Source organism: Hyla sarda, chromosome 7, assembly GCF_029499605.1.
Source record: "Hyla sarda isolate aHylSar1 chromosome 7, aHylSar1.hap1, whole genome shotgun sequence".
In the NCBI taxonomy this organism is placed as follows: Eukaryota; Metazoa; Chordata; class Amphibia; order Anura; family Hylidae; genus Hyla; species Hyla sarda.
The window spans coordinates 208837401-208861443 of NC_079195.1; the positions used below are offsets into that span (position 1 = coordinate 208837401).

Consider the following 24043-nt stretch of genomic DNA (forward strand, 5'->3'; position numbering starts at 1 on the left):
CGCCATGTTTGTCTAAAGCATGGAGGAGACGTTAATGTGTTACAATTGGCCATCATCGAAACTATAACAGTATATTGATATTAACAACCAGTTTCAAGCCCTAATCAACAGGGAATCTTGTTGGATCTTTATGTTTAACACATTCCCCCCCCCCCCCCCAGAAGGCTTAAAGGGGTACTCCGCTGCTCAGCATTTGCAATAAACTGTACCGAATGCTGAAGCTGGGAGCTCGTGACATCATAGTCCCGCCCCCTCATGGTGTCACGCCCAGCCCCCTCAATGCAAGTCTATGGGAGGGGGCGTGACGACCGTCACGCCCCCTCCCATAGACTTGCATTGAGGGGGCGTGGCTTGACATCATGAGCAGGTGGGACTATGATGTCACAAGCTCCCGGTGCCGGCTCCAGCGTTCGAAACAGTTTGTTCCAAACAATGAGCAGCGGAGTACCCCTTTAATGAGTTTATAGAATGGACTACTGTTTGATCTAACACTATTGTTTTATAATGTTTTTTGATGTTTTTTTTTCATATTCTCTTTATATATATATTTTTATACATTTTGTAAAATGTGTATTATTGATGTAATTTCCTGTCATGTGATTGGAATTGTGGGTATTTATTCTGAGCATTAAGTGATTTTTGTCTTGCCTGAAGAAGAAACCAGTCCGGTTACGTAACGCGTAGCATGTTTTAATAAAATACGTTTTTATCATCACCCCTGGATTACCTTACTGGCAGCGCCTATTATCCTCTGTGGAGTTTGGAGTGGTATTGGAATCTATTACTCACGCTTGCGAGTGTGAGGAGAAATGTGCAGCAGCCTTAAATGACCAAGTGCATATACGTGTTGTGCCGGAATGTGCACAACCGTTTTAGGTGAGTTAACCCTTGGTTCACCTATTTCTAATTTTTATGCTGAAGGTTTTAAGAGCCGAGGAACGTGCTCTCGAATCCCCCAGTGCAAGAAAAAGTCCAAACGTGTTACACTTAAAAAACGTGTACAGAGGATGCGGTCTATCGCAAGCCCTTCTGTGATAGGAGAGAGGCCCCCCAACAAACCTTACCCTTCGCCTCCGGACCAAAAGGTGCCTGCGAGGTTCCAGGTTCGTTGTCCCTTTTCGCCAAGACTACTAAGGGACCACAAATGCTCCCGGCATCCCCCTTGGCATTAGCCAAGGTATCTGCCCGCAGAGCCGATAGCGATCGGTACCCTGCCAAAGCAGGAGTACCTGGGGTGTTTGCAGGGAGGTGCGGAGCCTAATGGCCACACACACCTCCCCTAGACCGCTAGGAGGGACACCCAGAAGGGCTACCGCATCCTGACAAATCCTGTGAACACACAACACGCAAAAAGTGACACAGTGAGACAAAAAGAAATAAATAAATAAGTGAATGTGTGAGGATATACTGCCCGGACATCCAGCCGGATCTATAAAAATGTCTCTGATCCTAGCCAGAAGGCCGGGAATCAAGAGGTGAGTGCCACAAGGTGAAGAGATCATAGTGCCCATGCTTCCACTCAGAATGTTTATGCTGAAGGTGTCACATGAGGGAGCACTTTTGTTTTTTGTATTTTACTGGCACTTAAAAGTGGGCAAAGTTCTCTCCCTCTCTTGCCAACATATACACATGTTGGTGGGAGAGGGAGTATTTATTTTCTTCCAAAAAACATTTGCTGACAGTATCTCATGGTATAGCTGGTACATTGATGGTCTTCTCTTCGTTTGGGGGTCAGATGTGTCGGACAAACATGCATTTGGAGAGTACCTCAATCTTAATGAATATCAATTGGTTTTTACTGTTTACCATAATACATCTCAAATCAGTTTCCTCGACTGAAGACTCACGGGGGATGTTAAATTAGATAACGTAGAAAAAATATGGGCACTAACTTCATCCTCCAAGCTACTTCATGCCATCCATGGCATGTAGTTAAAAATCTCCCTGTTGGAGAAATGATTCAGGCTCAGAGGAATTGTACATCACAGGAGGATTTTAATAAAGAAGTTACTAGTATCGCCACACGTCTTGAGAAACGAGGTTATCAGAAGTGGTCCCTTGCTAGGGCAAAACACATAACAGAGAATAAGGATTGAAAAGACCTTAGTTTTGGGAAGAAAAGACAAGTAGCAATTGGCCCCCTAAAAAGACAGTCATTTTTTGACTCAATAAAGCCAGGAGTATAGGAAAATATGTAATATCATCCAGAAAATGTCTTTTGGCACTAACCTTATGAATAAATGTTCCTAAATGGGAGCTACAAGTCCTTCCATGCCTTTTGGCACTAACCTCATGAATAAATGTTCCTGACTGGGCGCTACCATATGTATTAGATAAATTAGGGTATTTATTTTCAAGTCCTTATGTGTCTTTTGGCACTCTCATTTAGGAGACATGTTCCTGGATGATATAAATGGTATATTTTATGCAGCTTAGGGTTTGTATATTTATTATTCCGGTGGAGCATTGCATAGTCTTTGAGTGTTTACATGTTCCTGAATGGGAGCCTATATATCTTTTCCCAGTGGATTAGAGTTAGGGTTTGTATATTCATTTACCTAGTGAAGCATTGCACAATCCGTAAGTCTTAACATGTTTTTTTGGCACTCTCGTCAAGGGGAAATGTTTTTTTGTGTTGGAGCTAATGTATGTATTAGGTGGGTTAGCATTTGCATATTTATTTTCTCAGTGAAGCACTGCATAGTCTCTAAGACTTTTAATGTATTATGTTGTTCTGGTCAATGAAAAATTTCCAGTGTGGGAGTCGAACTATGTATTAGGAGGATAGGACTATGGTTTGTATGCTTATTCTTCCAGTGGATCATTTGAAAGTCTTTATAGACTTCGCATGTCTTTTGGAATTTTTCTCAAAGACAAATGTTCCTGTCAGGGTCAGATAAAGTAGGATTACGAGTATTTTTCCCAGTTGAGCATTGCATATTCGAGAGGGCTTTACTATTGTAGTGACTTAAAGGGGTATTCCAGGATTTTTTTTATTTGACTATGCTACAGGGGCTGTGTATGACGGTTTTCTCACAATTCTTCTGTGATTTTAACCCCAATATTTATTTTAAACAGCATACAAAATTACTGTTGTCTCAGATTTTCCCAGGTTGCACTGCGTTGAGACCTGACTCACTAGTCAGCTGATGACAGGGAGCCTGTCTGCTTCAATAGGTGGAGGGACCAATCTGCAACTTTTGCAACAGCTGTAGGCACCCTGATTGAAAACCACAGGTCTTTTGTTTCAATGGGTGGGGTGGCTGATGTGTGGGAGGGAGGAAAATGGAATTGTAGGATTTGTAGTAAAAAAAAAAAAAAAAAGTCAAACAGGAAATACAAGTTCACAAAAAGCTAGCCACGGTGTTATGGTAATCTCATGACATAGCCATTTAGCTCCAAGACTAGCGCAGATCCTTCCTAAGTATGTCCATTACTGTCTGCCAGGTACGTACTAGAATCACCTTATGGTGGATAATCCCTTTAATAATACCATCATACTGTTATGGAAAAAAAAAAAATTTACAGAGACCAATGTCACCAACAACCATGGGCACTTCCATTACACCACAATTCTGATATGGAATTAAACATCTTAGGCTCTGCACTTTTCTTACCCATAGTGCAACAAATAATGCCTCCTGTAGTGCCCTGCATAGTATAAGTAGGTAAGTGAATTGGGGAGAGTGTAGTAGGTTAGGGTTGGCATATTTATTTTTCCAAGTGGAGCACTGTATAAGATATAAAACTTTACCTGTCTTTTGGTGCTCTCCTCAAGGAGAACTGTTCCTGATGTGGAGCTGTCCCATGTAGTAGTTGTGTCTGTATATTTATTATCTTAGTAAGTCACTGCATGGTCTATAAGACTTTACATGTCACCAGAATCTGGCGCACAACCCAACAACATGTGTCAAGTTTACTATAGTAAATCAGGGTGATTGTATGCATCTCAATTCTTATACATTCATGGGCCGGGTAAGTCACATCATATTGGGTTTTTTCCCCAAAAATGCTGCTAACCAATGCTATCTTATATCTGCCCCACCACCACTTGAAATTGGTGAAGTGGCGATGGGACAACCATCTTGCAGCCGATCAGATCACCATGCAAAGTCTGAGAAATGCAATTTATACAATTTATTTTTATTTTCACTTGCATATTTTTTCAATTATGAATATTTTTAATTTTTTCTTTTTACAATATGTATTGTACACAATCACTGTCATCTTCAGGCTTTATGATGTTGTTCCTTTTTTCTTCAGGTTTACGTGGATGCCGTTCGCAGAATGTAAGAAGACCTGAGAGACTTTCTGTGGTTCATTTCCGGGGTCTGTACTCACTTCGAATCTCGATAACGTGAGGGCGATGGCGACTTTCATCTCATATATAGCAAAGTTCTGTCCTATGCAGTTTCTGGGGCAATAAAATATTAAGGTTTTAGTTTAATTGAAAACCATTTTATGTTATCCACAGTGCAGTTTATATCTAAAAAATTAAAGCAAATATGAATGTTGGTTGCTTATGTTGGTTTGTTGGTCAAGAATAAGATTAGAGGTGATGCGGCAACTTTTGTGCCGATATCAGAACCTACAGTTTTTATATAAGACTCTGTAGTGTCCCAGTACAACTATTTTCTATTGGTTTGATGAACAATTACGTGACCTTGTTGTACTGTATGTAAAGTTGTTAAACTACACTTTTTCATCTTACTGGGTAATAGAAGATAGTTAAAAGGAGTTAATCCCATTTATTCATATGCACTTACCTTAAAGTGTACCTGTCGTAAACAAAAACTTTTTATATAATGTAGGTAATACATCTAGGGCTCTAGCAGGTTTCTGTACACTGAGGACAAGCAGGTCTCTGTACACTGAGGACAAGCACGTCTCTGTACACTGAGGACAAGCAGGGCTCTGTACAATAAGGACAAGCAGGGCTCTGTACACTGAGGACAAGCAGGGCTCTGTACACTGAGGACAAGCGGGGCTCTGTACACTGAGGACAAGCGGGGCTCTGTACACTGAGGACAAGCGGGTCTCTGTATACTGAGGACAAGCAGGGCTCTGTACACTAAGGACAAGCAGGGCTCTGTACACCGAGGACAAGCAGGGCTCTGTACACCGAGGACAAGCGGGGTTCTGTACACCGAGGACAAGCAGGGCTCTTTACACCGAGGACAAGCGGGGCTCTTTACACCGAGGACAAGCAGGGCTCTGTACACCGAGGACAAGCGGGGCTCTGTACACCGTGGACAAGCAGAGCTCTTTACACTGAGGACAAGCGGGGCTCTGTACACCGAGAACAAGCAGGGTTCTGTACACTGAGGACATGCAGGACTCTGTGAAGTGAGGCTCTGTGATACAGCAGGATGATTGACAATTCGGGAGCCTGTACAGAGCCCTACTTGTCCTGCCCTCCCTTCCTGTATTTGGTTTACTCACAGAGACACACAGGCCTTAGCTGCAGGGACAGCATTTTTTCACACAAAAATATTAACATTTCTTAACCAGTTGGAGTGATCAAACACCATGGGAAATGTAGCCTGCATGACAGAACCCACAACTTTAAGCATTTGCAAACCAACATGGAGCCTATCCCATGCCTGCTACATCAGCAAAAAGAAGTAAGAACAAGGCATACACAAGAACCTCTAATAATAGACTATGCAACAACAAAAAAATAAAATGGAATGCTTCGTCAATTAATTTCTTGCATCTTACTTTTACGTAGTTTAGCTAAGTTCTTTAGAAAAGTCCCCTCTATTTGTATCGATATGTAACTATTTTCAAGATACATGTTTGCTGTCAGTGAATGAGACATTCTTCCACTTGTATAATGTGTTTTATATTTTGAAGATAAGATCAGAGCTTTACCTTGATCCAGCAGAGAAGGGAACATACATATGTGAATGTCTCTTTGATGCATTCTCGGGTAAAAACCTCAGTGGATCAAAAACCTAAAATCATAAAAATGAAAACACATAAACCCAAGCAAAGAAAAAATATTTTCAAAATGCAAAATAATGGAGAGTATATACAACAATATAAAAGATGAGTCTGAATTAATCATGCAAAGTAAATCTAGTATCACATGTACAAAATATTTAAAAAAAATTTAAACTTAACATTTATTAGATATGCATTAAAAAAATATTTCATTATAATTATTAAAGGTCCTAGACAAAACAACCAACAGAAATGCCAAATAAGTTTAACCCCATGCATGCTGTTAGGGACATACAGTCCTAAGTATTAACTGAGATATATGTCCCAGAATAATATATGGTATGATCTCAAAGAAATACTGAATGGGAATTTACCGACAAGAATGTCACAGTACGGCACAATCATAAGAGGAGGACACACAGACAAATAATATAGCCCGAGATATATTACCCTAATTTGACTTCTACCAATTCCCAATGGCATTTCCCTCTCTATTACATCATAGGGTTCATCCGGGGACTAACAAATTGTACCATAAACTGTCATAAACTACACAAATGCACATAAACTGCTAGATACCATGGCATAATCAAAGGATAAACTGTGCACCATGTGAGAAGGGTAGATTTCCAGGGTCAGGTCCTGAGTTACATCACTGTCTCAGATGCATTTTGATCCTGGGGATCAGAAATGTAATGGCCCAATGAGTGTGGACCTGCTGTGCCTCCTACTGGTTTTGCTTTGGGCCAAGCTTGGGAGCGGAATCTAGTTGTTCCCCTGGTTTTCACCCTAAATCCTGCTCATAGAGTTCTGCTGCAGGGTAGATGCCAGGTTGCTATCGCAACAGTGGTCCTGGTGGCAGCTGGCCAGAATGCCCTATTGCCAAGCACTAGTGTTGAGCGGCATAGGCCATATTCGAATTCGCGATATTTTGCGAATATATGGACGAATATTCGTCATATATTCGCTAAATTCGCATATTCGTAACATTCGTGTTTTATTTTCGCATACGCGAAAACGAGCATAAGCGAAAATTAGCATATGCTAATTTTCGCATATGCGAAAATTCGCACACCGGTCTCACACAGTAGTATTAGAGCCTTCTTTACACCACACAAGCTGGAAGCAGAGAGGGATTATCACTGTGATGTGTACTGTGAAAAAAAAAAAAAAAAAAAAAACAATATTCGTAATTACGAATATATAGCGCTATATTCGCAAATATTCGTGAATTCGCGAATATGCGATATTCGCGAATAAAATTTGCATTGCAAATATTCGCGAGCAACACTACCAAGCACCAGGGATAGATGCAGGATGGGCTAGCTGATGATGAAGATGGTATAAGCGTAGGACAGCAGAGTAGCAGAACTTAAGTATTAAAGCCCAATGGGCTGTATTTGTGGGAGGGGCTGGACACTACATAAAACCCGGGCTCCTGTACCTCGGGGCGGGTGCGGCGTTATTGCAGTTTTCCTTGTGTGGCTGCAAGTGAGCTCACTCGTCGCGTCACTTCCTGTTTCCTGTTTCCTGTTTCCGGTTTCCTGCTCCGGCGTTCGGCTTCTGAGTTTTCCACGTCAGGTGTGAGGCAGCGCGTGGAGGGTAAGTGCCGGCTGGCCGGCATATTGTAGTTACTTTACGGGCCTTGTTAGGTATGCACCGGGATCCGTATCCCGCTCCACTATACGTTTTTCCGGCATCGTACTCGGTGACGTCCGTTTATGACGTGCGGTGTATTGTTAGATCAGGGGGTTATTTCATTTAAGACAGTTTACAGGAAGGCATTGTTTTATGTTCGGTTGGTGTTTAGTTATTGTTGGCCACCGCATAGCTGCGATTCATTTGTGCGCCCCAATGTAGGTGGGTCTATTGAAGGTTTTCTCTTTTTTTTTTTTTTTTTTTTTTTTTTTTTTTTTTTGGGGGGCACTACTGCCATATGAGATGGCTTTGGCTCCCGCAGCCAGGTTCACATAGTTAGACTGTTATTATGTCACATCAAAGTCAGCCTTTGAGACAGTTTACGTTGGGTCAAACAGGGGTTAATGTACTTAAGAACATCCACCAGGTCGGTTTTACCAGATCTGTGGTGGATTCGGCAGATATAGTTAGTATACTGTTGTAGGGGTTACTGGAGGATTATAGATTACTTAAAATGGGGACAACGTTATTCTGCATAATTTCTGACACATTTCTGCAGAGCTATGCGTTATTTCTGTTTGATAATTCAGTTTGTGTGTGTACATATAGATTCGGTTGGTCCTGGATTCAGGTGATTCATTGAGGGGTTCCTCCTGGTTGGTTCAGCTACAAGTTACCTCGGGTAGGTTACATGGTTTTAGGTTACTTTTGATTCTGTCGGGCTTACGTATTGTTGTTGCTCACACGTCTTCAGAGCAAGCAATAGAGTTAATTAAAAAAAAAAAAAAGGGATATGGATATGTGTATATATATATGTATATATATATGCTCGTATGGGTTTATAGCTGTGGGTATACATAGGTGTGTGTATATGTATGGGTATGGGTCAGGCAGGTATATGCGTATGGTCTGGGTATAGGCACGTGGGTGTGTACATGTTTTCTTTGCATGTGTGTGTGCGTATGTGTAGGTATCTGTATGTATATATGCAGGCGGGAATATGCAGGTATGTACATATGTGTGTATGTATGTATATGCATATGTTCATGTGAGTAGTAGAGCACACTATATGTGAATGGGGATGTCTCGTTTTACGTAAATTGGTTATATCTTGACGATGACCTGTCACGTTGTTGGGTCTGACGGAAATCTTGTTTGGGTAGTCATGCTTATATACCAGCAGTTATCCTAAGTAACTGCCACGAATGGTATGTCATTTCTAGCTACGCACGTTATGTAGTTATATAGTCAAATTTCTCGGTACCCTGTTGCCTGACTCGTTCCTTCAGCTCGAGGGTTGTTTTACTTGGTTTGTTGTTACTGACTCTTCTTCAGAGCAACCTCATTGCGGCATGTTCTGGTTGGCAATCTGACACGTTTTTCAGATCGATTTGCAATCTCTTTATTTATTTGCACTTCGTGTACGCATATTTCCATTTACGGTCAGGTTTTTCTCCTTAGTAATTGCAGGTCCAGTGTCATTGGTGGTTACACGATTACATCAGCAGCACCTAGGTGGGTTAAAAAAAAAAAGTGAGAGAAGTCCATGACACATGCTGGTTTGGGTTTAATTGTTACATTTTATTTTCCACCGGCACCCGTTTGGCCCGGACAGGTACCTACTCAAGCATGTCTCATGGGTCAGATATCGAGGAGTCCTTGTCCGTCTTGGATACCCCATCCAGGGCATCTGAGGGGGGCGACGCTCCCTCGTATCGAACATGGACCATCCCAAAACTGATGGAGGAACTCAAGAAGCGTGGGGTTCCTTTTCCTGCTTCCGCACGAAAAGCCGAATTATATAAGATACTGATGGCTGACCCATTGCCAGGGACCAGTCTACAGCAGGATCCTGTAACAGCTTCCCTGGGACAGTTGCATGCCTTAATGGCGACTATGGTGGACTCCTTATCAACTGTGCAGGCTAGGTTGGACAGTCTCGAGAGCAACAATGCCCAAAGGCCTGCAGCAGGTGTCCTGGTGCCTGCCGTAGTCCCAGATCTAGCTGCTAACAGCATGCAGGTGGCAGTGCCGGTACCAGGGTGCAGTTCGGATTCAGGTAGGGGGTTGTTGCCTCCTAGGGTGGCGCCAGCGTATTTTGTTCCTTCCAATGTGCGTAAGGACATTTTGGAGGGAAGGGACGTCAATTTGGCGTCTTTGCTCATTGCCACCCAGGACATGATAGATACTAGAACCATTGCCTGTGGGGAATTGTCTGTGGTGCTGAGGAGCAAAGACGCCAGGTTGAATAGGAAATTATCTTTTCCGGAATTCATTGTGGCATTTAGCATGTTCAGGGATGTAATCTGCTCGGCAAAACCTCTTAGGAGGGAGGAATTGGATATTTACCTATTTAATATGGCAGACCTATGTAACAAATATGGAGGGACCTACTTTTACGATTATCACAAGTCGTTTTCGGCAAAAGCAGCGGCGGCATTTGCGCAACATGGTTACTCGTATGACTGGTCCAAACTGGACACGGAGCTGTTTTGCCGGCATTTTGCGGGGCTTAGGGCCCCGTCATGCGCTCTATGTCAATCTATATCACATGCCACGGCATGGTGCAATTTAGCGCAGGAGGAGGCTTCAGCAAGTAAACCAGGTACCTCACATGCTGGTAACAGGGCCACAGAATCGGTTGATAAGTTGGGCAGACCAGTTAGGTTTTTGGGTAAAAACCAAATTTGTAATAATTATAATTTAGCTACATGCAATTACAATCAGTGTAGACTGTTACATGTTTGTCTTAAGTGTTTTCGGGCTCACCCCCGTTCACTGTGCTCAATAAAAGGTGGTTCATCATATTTAGGTGTCATACAGATGCATGTCTTGAGGGGGTACCTTGAACTTCATCCCAACATAGAATGGGTAAATTGGCTTTTGGATGGTTTCAGCAGCGGTTTCCACACAGGACTAGTAGCTCTACCGCAATCCACATATGAATGTAATAATTTATTATCAGCGGCCAATGACCCTATGTCAGTATCAGAGTTGCTGGATAGGGAAGTTGATAAAGGTTACATGATTGGTCCTTTTTCAGTACCTCCATTTCAAGATTGGCGGGTTAGCCCCATTGGTATTGTCTCAGGAAAGTTCAGTAACAAAAAACTTGATCTTCGATCTGTCAGCACCGCACGGCTCTGTCATACCCAGTATTAATTCTTTGATCCCCTCAGATGAGTTTGCTATGAAATATTCTTCCGTTGACCAAGCAATCCAGATGTTGCTAACGTTGGGTACAGGTGCATGGTTGTCCAAGGTAGATATAATGGATGCTTTTAAGCTGTTGCCAGTAAAAAAGGATCTTTGGCAGTGGTATGGGGTGAAGTGGCAACAACTGTATTATTTTGCGGTAAAACTTACATTTGGTTCTAAATCCAGTCCATGGCTTTTTGATCAGTTAGCTTGCGCTTTGCAGTGGATTTTACAACACGCTGTCGGCTGTAGCATTATCTTGATGATTTTCTGTTGTTAGAGCCCCCTCAGCAAGTTCCGTGGCAGTTGGGAAAGACACTTGAGGTTTTCAGTCAGATAGGAATTCCAGTTTCCCCCGCTAAGGTGGAAGGTCCGACCAAGGTTCTGACTTTCCTAGGGATAATTTTAGATTCTAACAAAATGGAGGCCCGGTTGCCTGCAGATAAACTGTCACGTATCCGAGACATGGTTAATAAGTTCGTCAGGTCCCGGGTCACGAACAAAGCAGAGTTGCAGAGTCTTTTAGGTATGTTGGCTTTCGCCATGAGGGTAATTCCCCAGGGCAGGTCCTTCATTTCTAGGTTGTTAGAATTGGTAGCCGCTGCTCCGCTTCAGGACAGCATAGTGCACCTGGGTCATTCAGCTATGTCGGATCTGCTCATGTGGCAGCAGTTTTTAGCAAACTGGAAGGGGGTGTCTCTCTTTGTGCCTGTTGTTGGTTCCGATTCTCCCCGCATATTCACAGACGCCTCATCCAGCGTGGGCTTTGCTGCTATATGGGGTTCACGATGGATAGCTAGCGGCTGGCCGGGGCAGGTTTATGTTATTCCTGGTTTCACGGACAGCTCCGCTACATTTGAAATCGTTCCCATAGTGGCGGCAGCTCAGGCTTGGGGGGAGTACTGGTGCAATAGGTCGGTGATTTTTGTTTGTGACAACTCGGCCACTGTGGACATCGTCAATAAAGGGAGATCTAAGTCGGCAGAAGTAATGAGGTTTTTAAGACGTTTAGTTTGGATCGCGTTACAATTTAATTTCCATTTTTCGGCTGAACATATTGAAGGTAGTAGAAACATAGCAGCTGATGCGTTATCTAGGCTAAAATTTGATGTTTTCTTTCAGGTAATGCCGGGGGCAGATACGCGAGGGTGTCCAGTACCACAATTTCAACTTCTCAGCATGGATTAGGTCTTTATAAACAACTGGCTCGGAAGCTAATGATGAGCTCGTTAGCTCCTAGCACTGCTCGAGTGTACAATCTTGCGTGGGACATGTATACCAAATTTATAGCAGAGTTTTCTAATTCTGCAGAAGATTATGTTTCAAATTTAGTTTGTTTTATTTCATTTTGTCATTTTACCAAGAAGTTTTCATTTAATACTATCAAATTATACTTGGCGGGTATTCAGCACTTCCTGGCCATGGAATATCCAAGCAGGCCTTCACTTTTTTCTGTACATGCGATAAAGTCGGTGTTGCGCGGTATTCGCAGCACCCCAACTGTCAGGGCAGGGGCTAGGTGGCCCATTTCAGGTGAGATATTCCGTAGCTTATCGGATTTGTTGGATACAGCACCTTTGGGGTTTGTACGTAGTATTTTGATTAAATCGGCCATGTACTTAATTTTTTATGGTTTTCTCAGGCCTGGAGAAGTGACAGCTAGTTCAGTTAAGGGCAGGCCAGTTTTGAGGCAACAGTTATTGCGAGTTGGAGACAGATATGTTTTATCTCTGCTAAGTACCAAGACATCCAAATCGGAGGTTTTGATTACTTATTTTTCCTCGGGTAACAAGTGGTGCCCAGTAAGGGTCTTGGATCAATTCATGAATATCACATGCGGTGTGGGACCCGAGGTGCCTTTACTGGCAGTAGGTGGTTTGCCGCTGTCAACTAGTCTTTTCACTAGTTCTATTCGCTCTCTACTCACCATGCTAGGCCTAGATCCGCAGAAATTTTCTGGCCATTCCTTCAGGATAGGTGCAGCATCGGCCACGTCAAAACACAAGGTGCCCGCCCATGTCATAAAGAGGTTGGGTAGATGGAAGTCGTCTTGTTACGCTCGATACATTCCAAACCCAGAGAAAGAAATGTCAGATGTATTTAAGGTGTTAGTTTTGTGAATTAATAAAGGTCATTATATTTATCTATTCTGGCTTGTCTTTTGCCCTCTATAGGCAGGCCCTCATCTCATGCGGTTATGGCACACCTCAGACCGCTGTTAGTATAAGGTTAGGTAAGTTCATATCCATTATGGGAAGCCTTGACCACAAGTATTAAAGCCCAATGGGCTGTATTTGTGGGAGGGGCTGGACACTACATAAACCCCGGGCTCCTGTACCTCGGGGCGGGTGCGGCGTTATTCCCACCCAACCCTCCCTCATTTATCATATTTCACAACAGGGTATGCCCTCTATAGGCGGGCCCTCATCTCATGCGGTTATGGCACACCTCAGACCGCTGTTAGTATAAGGTTAGGTAAGTTCATATCCATTATGGGAAGCCTTGACCACAAATGGTGTTATAGCAGTCTGTGGAATAGCAAAGCAGAGTAGCTCAAATGCAGTTAGGTGTTGCAGACTAGATGTGAGTTCAATCATGGTCGACAATCTGGGTTTTACACTGGAGAATCAAGCAGGTGCAAGGGATCATGTTGAAGCAGGGCAAGGATATTATGCTTAGGTCAGAAACTTAGGTTCACTGGAACAGACAGCCACCTTTGCTGTGTGGCTACATAATGTTGCTCAGGCACTCCAGGAAGGGAAGAGTGCTATCATGTAGGTAGTGCCTGGCAGGGATTGGAGGAGGATAGGAATCACTAGCTCTATAAGAGGAGGCATGTGTAAGCATGGGGCCCCTATGAGACACATCAGAAACTGTTGCAGTATGTGCAGGTGAGAGGGATGTCCAGAGCGTACAGTGAGGCGGAGGAGCTGCATGTACGGCACAGTACTGGTAAGCAGCAGTAAACGCAGCACATCAGCTGACTCCAACTACCGCCTTTACAAGAAATGACACAGAGTAAAACCATAACTAAAAGATTTACATCTCTCCTGTGTAGGTTAGATTCCTAGTTTTGGTTTACAAATATTTAGGTAAAATGCTGACCAAAACATCTGCCTAACTATCTATTCAACCTGTAAGGCTACCTGCAGACTAGATATGAGCGAATTTTTTAAAAATGGGATTCGGCCAAATCAGCCAAATTTTCCAAAAACGGCTATTTCTGGGCTACAGAGAGCCTCAATAGGGGTGTAGAACACTTTGCCTGAGGAAACCATATAGTTGCTGAATGACACAGCCTGGAGGTGGCATCAGCATGAGGAGACCATATGGTGGCTGAATGACACAGCCTGGAAGTGGCGGCAGCATGAGGAGACCATATAGTGGCTGAATGACACAGCCTGAAGGTGGCATCCGCATGAGGAGAACATATGGTGGCAGAATGAGACAACCTGGAGGTGGCATCAGCATGAGGAGAAAATATGGTGGCAGAATGAGACAACCTGGAGGTGGACAGAAATATACATAAGGGGGGGGGCTCTACTGTGCAAATAAAGTAAATAGGCGTTCTGCTACAGACAAAGACAACCTCTATAGATAAATTAACCACTGAAAGAAGCGCACACCACTGTTTTGTAAATGCACAAATATAGATACTTTATTATCTAACCAAAGAATAAGTTGGCCAGCACTATTAATTCCAAACTATTGTAAAGACCTGGCTTACAGGTGCAGGCTGCTGGGCTAAATATACAGCAACAGGAGAATACAGCAGCACACTGCTAGCACAAAGATATAGATGAAACATGAGTATATAGATAAAACATGAGTATGTAGATAGAACATGAAAAGCTATACAGCTGTAGTGCAATAAATGAAAATATGAAACTAGGAAATTATGAGGTACTTAGCTTGCAAATTTGGCGCCAAATAGTGTGGACCGTCCCACCACGGTAAGGTGACCTCATTCTGGGACGGACCCTACACTATGAATATGCCTCTGTTTGAACAGTACAGCAGGCATTGCAAGGTCTGAAACATCCAAGGCACCTTATATACACCTAATAGAGGTGGGTGGGGTGCAGGAGCCAACATGGAGGTAGCCACTCCCCCGTATGTGTAATACAAGTAAAGAATAAGTTGGCCAGCACTATTGATTCCAAACTATTGTAAAGACCTGGCTTACAGGTGCAGGCTGCTGGGCTAAATATACAGCAACAGGAGAATACAGCAGCACACTGCTAGCACAAAGATATAGATGAAACATGAGTATATAGATAGAACATGAAAAGCTATACAGCTGTAGTGCAATAAATGAAAATATGAAACTATGAAATTATGAGATACTTAGCTTGCAAATTTGGCGCCAAATAGCATGGACCGTCCCACCACGGTAAGGTGACCTCATTCTGGGATGGACCCTACACTATGAATATGTCTCTGTGTGAACAGTACAGCAGGCATTGCAAGGTCTGAAACATCCAAGGCACCTTATATACACCTAATAGAGGTGGGTGGGGTGCAGGAGCCAACACCCACCTGCATCCCACCCACCTCTATTAGGTGTATATAAGGTGCCTTGGATGTTTCAGACCTTGCAATGCCTGCTGTACTGTTCACACAGAGGCATATTCATAGTGTAGGGTCCGTCCCAGAATGAGGTCACCTTACCGTGGTGGGACGGTCCACGCTATTTGGAGCCAAATTTGCAAGCTAAGTACCTCATAATTTCATAGTTTCATATTTTCATTTACTGCACTACAGCTGTATAGCTTTTCATGTTCTATCTATATACTCATGTTTTATCTATATACTCATGTTTCATCTATATCTTTGTGCTAGCAGTGTGCTGCTGTATTCTCCTGTTGCTGTACTTTATTATCTATCTATCTTAAGGGACCCTTATTATGTGTTTGTGATATGTATTTTTGCATATGCTTGCTGTCATAAATAAAGTATCTATATTTATGCATTTACAAAACAGTGGTGTGTGCTTCTTTCAGTAGTTATCTTATCCATAGAGCTTAGCCTGGAGGTGGCATCAGCATGAGGAGAACATATGGTGGCAGAATGACACCGAGATTAGCCTGAAGGTAGCATGAGGAGAACATATGGTGGCAGAATGACACAGCCTGGAGGTGGCATCAGCATGAGGAGAACATATGGTGGCAGAATGACACAGCCTGGAGGTGGCATCAGCTTCATAAGAAGTCCTGAAAGTGACCTGGTGACAGAGTGGGGCGGTGGGTGGCAATACCAGTACCCGGTGACGGAGGTGAGTGAAAGAAGGAGAACTTGGCATCAGATTGTGGCATCAGACGGGTGGCAAGATCAGAATAGTAGCTGAGGCAGATAGGCAGAAGAAAACGTCTCGTTTGTAAAAGTGTTAATGTGCACAAGAAAGTTTTGAGGATCTGCATTACGTAAAACTTAACTTTTAATTATATGCTTAGGATAAAATATATGTACCCAATTTTTTTTTATATAACAAAAGGAAAGCTGTGCAAAAAACACCATGTGCCACCTACACCACCAAGTATTGATGCGATGCAAAGACCTCCAGAAGGAGGAAGGGAACAACGTATGGTCCATTGTAACAGGTGGGGGTAAAAGCTTCCCCTGTAGGGCCCTACTCTCGCATTATTAATTCTCTTCTTGGCAAGTGTACTCACCCAAAAAGTGTTACTCACCCTAAAAATGATCCATGCCTGATTCATCTTCACAAAGGTCAGTCTCTCCACATTTTCCATGGACAGACGAGTTCTCCTTGGGGTTACTATGGCCCACCGCACTAAACACCCGCTCTGATGGCACACTACTGGCTGGGCAGGACAGCTTTTCCAGGGCAAACTTTGCTAGTTGCGGCCACAAATCAAGTTTGGCTGCCCAGAAGTCCAGCGGATCTTCAAGGTGTGTTGGCAGGGTCATGTCAAGGTATGCCACCACCTGCTGGTTCAGGTCCTGCTCCAGGTCTACCTGCTGCTGATGAGTTGCTTCACTATGCGGGTGAAGACTCAGGCTGTTGTTGATAGTACTGCTGCTAGTACTGCTCCTGCCAACCCATGCCTCCCCAGCAGCCATGGCAGTGGAAGGTGAGCACAGAGGGCCCCCCGAGTCAGACCTGCGAGAGGATGGATGATGGCGCAGATAGGCATCGGCCAACCGACTACGTAGGATGTCCCTGTAGTAGGTCAGTTTGTCCTCCCTCTCAGTGGGTGTAAAAAAAAGGCCCCCATTATGTGTTGGTAGCGAGGGTCCAATAAGGTGGAGAGCCAGAAGTCATCCCCCTTCTGAATGGTGACAATTCTATGGTCACTACGCAAGCAAGTGACTTGGAGGGACTCCCTGCCTCCATCTCCACTGCATACGGCCATGATGTGTCTTGGTCCTCTGTCTCGTCTTCCTCATGACCCTGTAACTCCATAGCCTGCTCCTGCTCCTCCTCTCCTGTCAGATAACTATAAAAACCACCCATTTTGCAAAACCTTGCCTGTGCTCCACTGTCCCCCTTCCCCTCCTCCCCCTCCTCTTCCTTTTCAGCCCCCACAGGGCTTATGTGGCCATGAGATGTAGGTGCCACATCTCCAATGCCCTGACCAGCCATCGTTTATAACACATGTAGGAAATGAAGCTGTCAAATTACGTCGTTCATCCTGTAATCCTGGTGACTGACTAATAATGTGACTTCCTCAAAGGGCCTGAGCAAACGGCAGGTGTCATATATGAGCTTCCACTGGTTGACATTGAAGTGACACACGGTTGTCCCCCTATTCGATTGGATCATCAAGAAATCGGTGATAGCTTTTCTCTGTTCGTATAGAGTCCAACATATGGAGGGTGGAATTCCAACGTGTGGAAACGTTGCAAATCAGACTATGTTGGGGGATGCCGTTCTGACGCTGCAGCTCAAGGATGGTGTGTTTTGCAATGTACGAGTGGCTGAAGTGCATGCAAAGTATCCTTCCTATTGTTAGGATGTCTTGCAGATGGAGGGAACACTTCAGGAACCGCTTGACAACTAGATTGAACATGTGCCATGCAGGGTGCATGGCTCAGGCTTCCTTGACGCAGCGCAGACAAAATGTTCTTCCCGTTGATGGTCACCATGTTTCCCATTTACAGTTTTCGTGGAGTAAGCCATGATTCGATTACTTGATTAATGACTTTTGGCAGTTCCTCCTCTGTGTGACTCCGTTCGCCATGGCAAACCATGTGAAGAACAGTGTGACACCACCGTGCCCTGCAAACATGGTATGCTGGAGGGGCACTGAGACTTGTTTGTGCAGTGGAGGCTGATGACACGGTGGAGGATGAGGAGGTGGAATCGTACACTGTCGCAGGATTAACAGCCTGAGAGTGTGGAGGCGGAAACAACATGACCTTTTCAAATTGCTGTTGTGGCTGTGCAGGAACCATATTCATCTAGTGGGCCTTAAACGACATCTATTGTCCCTGACTATAGTTACAGCTCCACACACCGACAGGCTCAAGGACTGGCCCACCTTCTCTTCCACAAAATTGTCTCTCTCTCTCGACACCCCGCTGCCCTCATCACACCCCACTACCACACATACACACTGCTCTATCTCTGTCTGCAATAAAACGCTCTCTCTGAAATACAACGCTGAAATGACTGGTAGCAAGATGGCTGCCGATTATATAGGGCTGTGACATGACGGGTGGCTGGTGCTGATAGGCTGCATGCTGCATGTGATTCAGGGTCATCCCGCCTACCCACCTTCCAAGAGTACCTTGTTCCATGTACTCACATGTGGATCCGCCATATTAGATGCCCTGGAGCCTGGAGCGCACTAAATAGAGTTTAATGAAGCGATTTGTGCAATCGAATCGCAGCGATATTCGGATTTATTGCAAAGCAAATTTTTCCTGAAATTCGTAACAAATTTGAATTCGGCAGATTCATCAGATTCATCCCTACTGCAGACGGCACAAATTCTGCAGCTGCATTAATTTGGCTGGTATTCCGCATCTTTCCTCATCTATACAGAATTTCTGCACTAATTCCGCATGAATACTCAGAGCACGGAAAAAATGCTTTTATAATGAATTGCTTATGTTAAATTTTGTGTCTGCACAACTTCCGCACAAATTCTGCATGAATTCCGCATTGGGCATTGTGAATGACACTGCGAAATCCCATTGAGGTAATAGGCTATGAACAAAAATGCTGAATTTCCATACAGATTTCCATGCTGATTTCCACATCTGAAGCCACCATACACATTAGAAAACAGTCATTGGAACAAATATTAGCGGGAACAGTCGACTGTGTTTGGCAGCCTCCCAATTGGATTGGGTATGTCGAATTTAACTGACCAACCCTTTCATTCTCAAAGAGGAGTCTGGCAGCTGCCGGTTTAGAATCTATGGCATGTGTATACTGTATGTATTAATAGTTGTTGTATCTTGGAATAGCGTTCACATTAGTTCTGCCACAAAAATATCTCTGCGGACTTCACTTACCTCAGGGTTATCCCACATACTCGGAGATCTGTTCAGGCAATATATACTGATCAAGACAATGGTACCTGCAATATTTAAAAAAAAACTATATAGGAACAATCTATAATAGTTTAATACAACTGTCTCCCTTGAGGAGACAGCGATTTTTCATTTTTGTGATTTCATTTTTTCCTCCACGACTTTTAATAGCCATAACTCTTTCTATTTTGTATCCACACACACCCATATGAGGCTCCTTTTATCCGGGACCAATTGCACTTTTGTTTATCATTAATTATATTTTTTTGTTAAAAAAAATGGGAAAAGGGGGATAATTTGCAATTTTATTAGGGGAGTGGCTTATTTACATTTATTAACACATTTATTTCACTACTTTTTAGTCCCTATAAGGGCTGCAAAAAATGTTCAATGCTATGCCATGCCTAGCATTGATCAATATTATTGGCGCTTTTCTTGTACATCCTGTATAATAAGAGGATCACCCAGCAGCATGGGGGTGAGCAGAGGGGATGCCAACTGGGCTGACCCGAGCTAACCAGCAAATATATTTTACACTTTAGATGTTGCAATCAACTGTGCATACAGGAACTAAATAGTTGATGCAGGACATTAGTGTTGCTCACGAATATTCGCAATTCGAATTTTATTCGCGAATATCGCATATTCGCGAATTCGCGAATATTCGCGAATATAGCGCTATATATTCGTAATTACGAATATTAGTTTGTTTTATTTATTTTTTTTTTCACAGTACACATCACAGTGATCATCCCTCTCTGCTTCCAGCTTGTGTGGTGTAAAGAAGGTTCTAATACTACTGTGTGAGACTGGTGTGCGAATATTCGCATATACGGAAAATAGCATATGCTAATGTTCGCATATGCGAAGTTTTGCATATGTTAATTTTTGTATATACAAATTTTCGTATAGGTTAATTTTCGCACGCGCGAATATTCGCATATGCGAAAATAAAACGAGCATATTACGAATATGCGAATATTCGCGAATATGACGAATATTCATCCATATATTCACGAATATTCGCGAATTCGAATATGCCTATGCCGCTCAACACTACAGGACATCACCGAGATCGCTGGTGTGCAGCATTAGTGGTGAGTCCCGGCTGCTAAAAGCATATGGTACTCATCAACTTTGAAACAAGGGCAGCTCCTGAGGTTGCTTCAAAGACTTCTAGTGCAGCCAGGACACACACCTGCGCAAAATCTTCTGACCAGGTGTAGTCTTTTTCCTCTACAGCTTCACCCCTGAAACTGGTTGTTGGTTACGGAGCAGATATATATATATATATATATATATATATATATATATATATATATGGGCATCTCCTCCATGGCACTGACCAAAATACACTGTCCCAGATGGAGAATCCATTGTTCAGGGCAATCAGGGCCACCCAAATACCAATGTGATCACTGATAGTGTTGCTCGCGAATATTCGCAATTCGAATATTATTCGCGAATATAGCATATTCGCGAATTCGCGAATTTCGCGAATATAGCGCTATATATTCGTAATTACGAATATTCGTTTTTTTTTCTATTTTTTTTTCTTCACAGTACACATCACAGTGATCACCCCTCTCTGCTTCCAGCTTGTGTGGTGTAAAGAAGGCTGTAATACTACTGTGTGAGACTGGCGTGCGAAACTTCGCATATGCGAAAATTAGCATATGTTACTTTTCGCATATGCGAATGTTCGCATATGCTAATTTTTTAATGCTAATATTCACATATGTTAATTTTCGCATACGCGAATATTCGCATATGCGAAAATAAAACGAGAATATAACGAATATGCGAATATTCGCGAATATATGACGAATATTCGTCCATATATTCGCGAATATTCGCGAATTCGAATATGGCCTATGCCGCTCAACACTAATCACTGATAGAAAACGTAAGAATGTATTATCCTATATACTATACAAATGCAACAACCTTATTAACTTTAGTAAAGTACAACGCTCTTTCCTGGCATCGCTTCTCATATAAAATGGCAGTGTCAATCAGACCATAGAACTATGTACATGAATCTACATGTATAACAGAATATAGAGAATCTGGTAAGCAATACAGATGTCCCAGCAACATTATTGTAAACTTGGACCACGAGGTAGCATAAAATAATGTATACAAGCTCCATGATAGCAGCAAACACAAGAACCAATAACTTGTAGTATGGTTGGATCTGTCCCCTTACAAGCTGATGGTCCCCAAACTGGTGGAGCCTAGCATGCTGTCAGAACACTGGACATATTTATGAAGGGACTGAAGGGACTGTGAGAGCATGCAAAGTTGAGTGCCACATACAAAGTAACGGATTGGAAGAAAACTGCTCCTGTGTCTGTTTCCCCCTCTTTCTGCCCCAGGATTCAGATTTATTTTGCTTGTTTTTATTATTTAGGTTTAAAAATTGTAACATTTTTTTAAGCACTGTCACTGACCTTTAGGTAGGCTCCTCCCATCAACAAATGTGATTGGTTCTTTAATTTCACGGCCTATTGCAGGTACAGGTGAGTAGAGACGCATGCTTTCCTTAATACACATGGTGGTGTATGGCAGCTTAGTCAGGTCTTCCCTGGCAACATAAAATAATGATATTCCTATTAAACTTCACTCTCCATGACATCAAATGACCCACGAGGGGCTATAAGCAGCAGTCTATGTGTGAGAGGGGGTCTAAATAGCAGCAGTCTATCTGTGAGATGCGGGCGTATAAGCAGCAGCCTAGGTGACAGGGGGATGATGAGCAATAGTCTGTCCCCTGTATGAAAACTCTCATATAAAGGTAGTCTGTTGGAAAGAGGGGCAATGAGTGGCAGACTCTGTGGGAGAAAGGAAGGCTGTGAGAGGGGGGCATAATTGACAGACTTTGTAAAAGGGGAGCATGGGGAACAGTGTATGTGACTTGGGCTGATACCCATTAGGATATAATAAGGCCCCCGATGTGATCTTTATCAGCTTGGGATGGCTGGAGAACTGAGGGGACAAAGTTTTTTAAGTATAGTCTTCAGTCTGCAGGACAATATGTCATATGAACTTGGGTTGGATGAAGAAGTAAAGGGAAGAGATCTACAGTCTTAGAAGACATCTCCTTTAAGTCAGTGGACATAATAGCTATAGCTAGCTTACAGAGCTCTAACATCACCATAATACAGACATGGCTAAGGGTCCATATTGTTCTGTTAGGATTCCGGCATGGAGTCTGTCATTTGATTGGACCAAAAAATCAGCATGCTGCTTCAAGTATTTTGGACTGAATCTGCAACAGAGGCCTCAAACACAGCATGTGCACCTAGCCTTAGCAATATGTTTTATGCTCATTGTTTGGTAATAAACTCAGAGAGTTACGTTACTGTTCACAAATATTCTGGCTCAGCAGCAGCAAATTTAGCTTCAGCATGTTTTTTTTTTTTTTTGCCGATTAGGGGGGTTGTCCGGTACTAGATATCTTATCGCCTATACAAAGGATAGTGGATAAGATGTCTGATGTTGGGGGACTGACTGTTGGGTGTCCAGTGATCTCCGACCCAGCACCCCGGCGTTCTGAATATTTATGTTCAGAACACCGGCTGTGGTAGGCTTCAGAGCGGGTGTGATCACCAGGCTGTCCATTCATATCTATAGGAGAGACGGAGATTAGTGTTGCTCGCGAATATTCGCAATGCAAATTTGATTCGCGAATATTCGCGAATATAGCACTATTTATTCGTAATTACGAATATTTTTTTTTGATTGTTTTCACAGTAAACATCACAGTGATCATCCCTCTCTGCTTCCATCTTGTGTGGTGTAAAGAAGGTTCTAATACTACTGTGTGAGACTGGCGAGCAAATTTTCGTATATGCGAATTTTGGTATATGTTAATTTTCGCATTCGCAAATTTTCGTATATGCGAATTTTCGGCTATGCTAATTATGGCCTGTGCTAATTTTCACATATGCGAATTACGATGTATGCACATTTTCGTATATGTGAATTTTTGTGTATGTGATTTTCGTATATGTTAATTTTCGCATATGCGAATATTGGTTTGTATTAATTTCCGCTTTTGATAATTTTCGTATATGCGCATGCATGTTTGCTTATGTCTTTGTTTATGTTAGTTATGTTTTTGCGCATTTTTGCATATGCGAATATTTGGTTATACTAAGTTTCGCATATGCGAATATTGGTTTGTATAAATTTTCGTATATGCGCATGTTTGCTTATGTTAATTATGGTTTGTTAATTTTCGCATTTGCTAATTTTTGTATATGCGAATTTTTGCTTATGGGAATATTGTTTTACGTAAATTTTCGCATGTGCTAGTTTTCGTATATACAAATTTTTGCTTATGTTAGCTATGGTTTATGCGATTTTTTTGTATATGCAAATTTTTGCTTCTGTTAATTATGGTTTATGCGAATTTTCGTATATGCGAAAATAAAACGCGAATATTTTGAATATGCGAATTTAGCGAATATATGGCGAATATTCGTCCATATATTCGCGAAATATCGCGAATTCGAATATGGCCTATGCCGCTCAACACTAACGGAGATACAGAGTTGGCTTATCTCTGTATCTCTCATAGAGGAGGAGGTGTGTCGGCCACACCTTCGGGCTGTGGTCACCAGTAGTCCAGCATGGAGCAGAGAACGCTCCATGCATGCGGATTACCAAGGTGCTGGGCAGGATATCGCTGGTGGTCCCAGCGGCGGGACCCCTGCAATCAGACACTTATCCCCTATCCTGTGGATAGGGGATA

At 42.8% G+C, this 24043-nt stretch overlaps 1 protein-coding gene across 1 annotated transcript in view; it reads right to left on the bottom strand.

Annotated features, from left to right (window-relative positions):
- Window positions 1-4132: 4132 nt before the first annotated feature.
- The window catches only part of LOC130283213 (cytochrome P450 4A4-like), a 41813-nt gene continuing 21902 nt past the window's right edge, over window positions 4133-24043 (bottom strand). The window contains exons 9-12 of the mRNA XM_056532418.1: window positions 21738-21871; window positions 19267-19331; window positions 5875-5957; window positions 4133-4414 (exon numbers count right to left, since the gene is read on the bottom strand). Of these exons, the coding sequence (XP_056388393.1) occupies window positions 4237-4414; window positions 5875-5957; window positions 19267-19331; window positions 21738-21871 (460 nt within the window). The 3' untranslated portion in view covers window positions 4133-4236. The remainder of the gene's footprint in view (window positions 4415-5874; window positions 5958-19266; window positions 19332-21737; window positions 21872-24043) is intronic.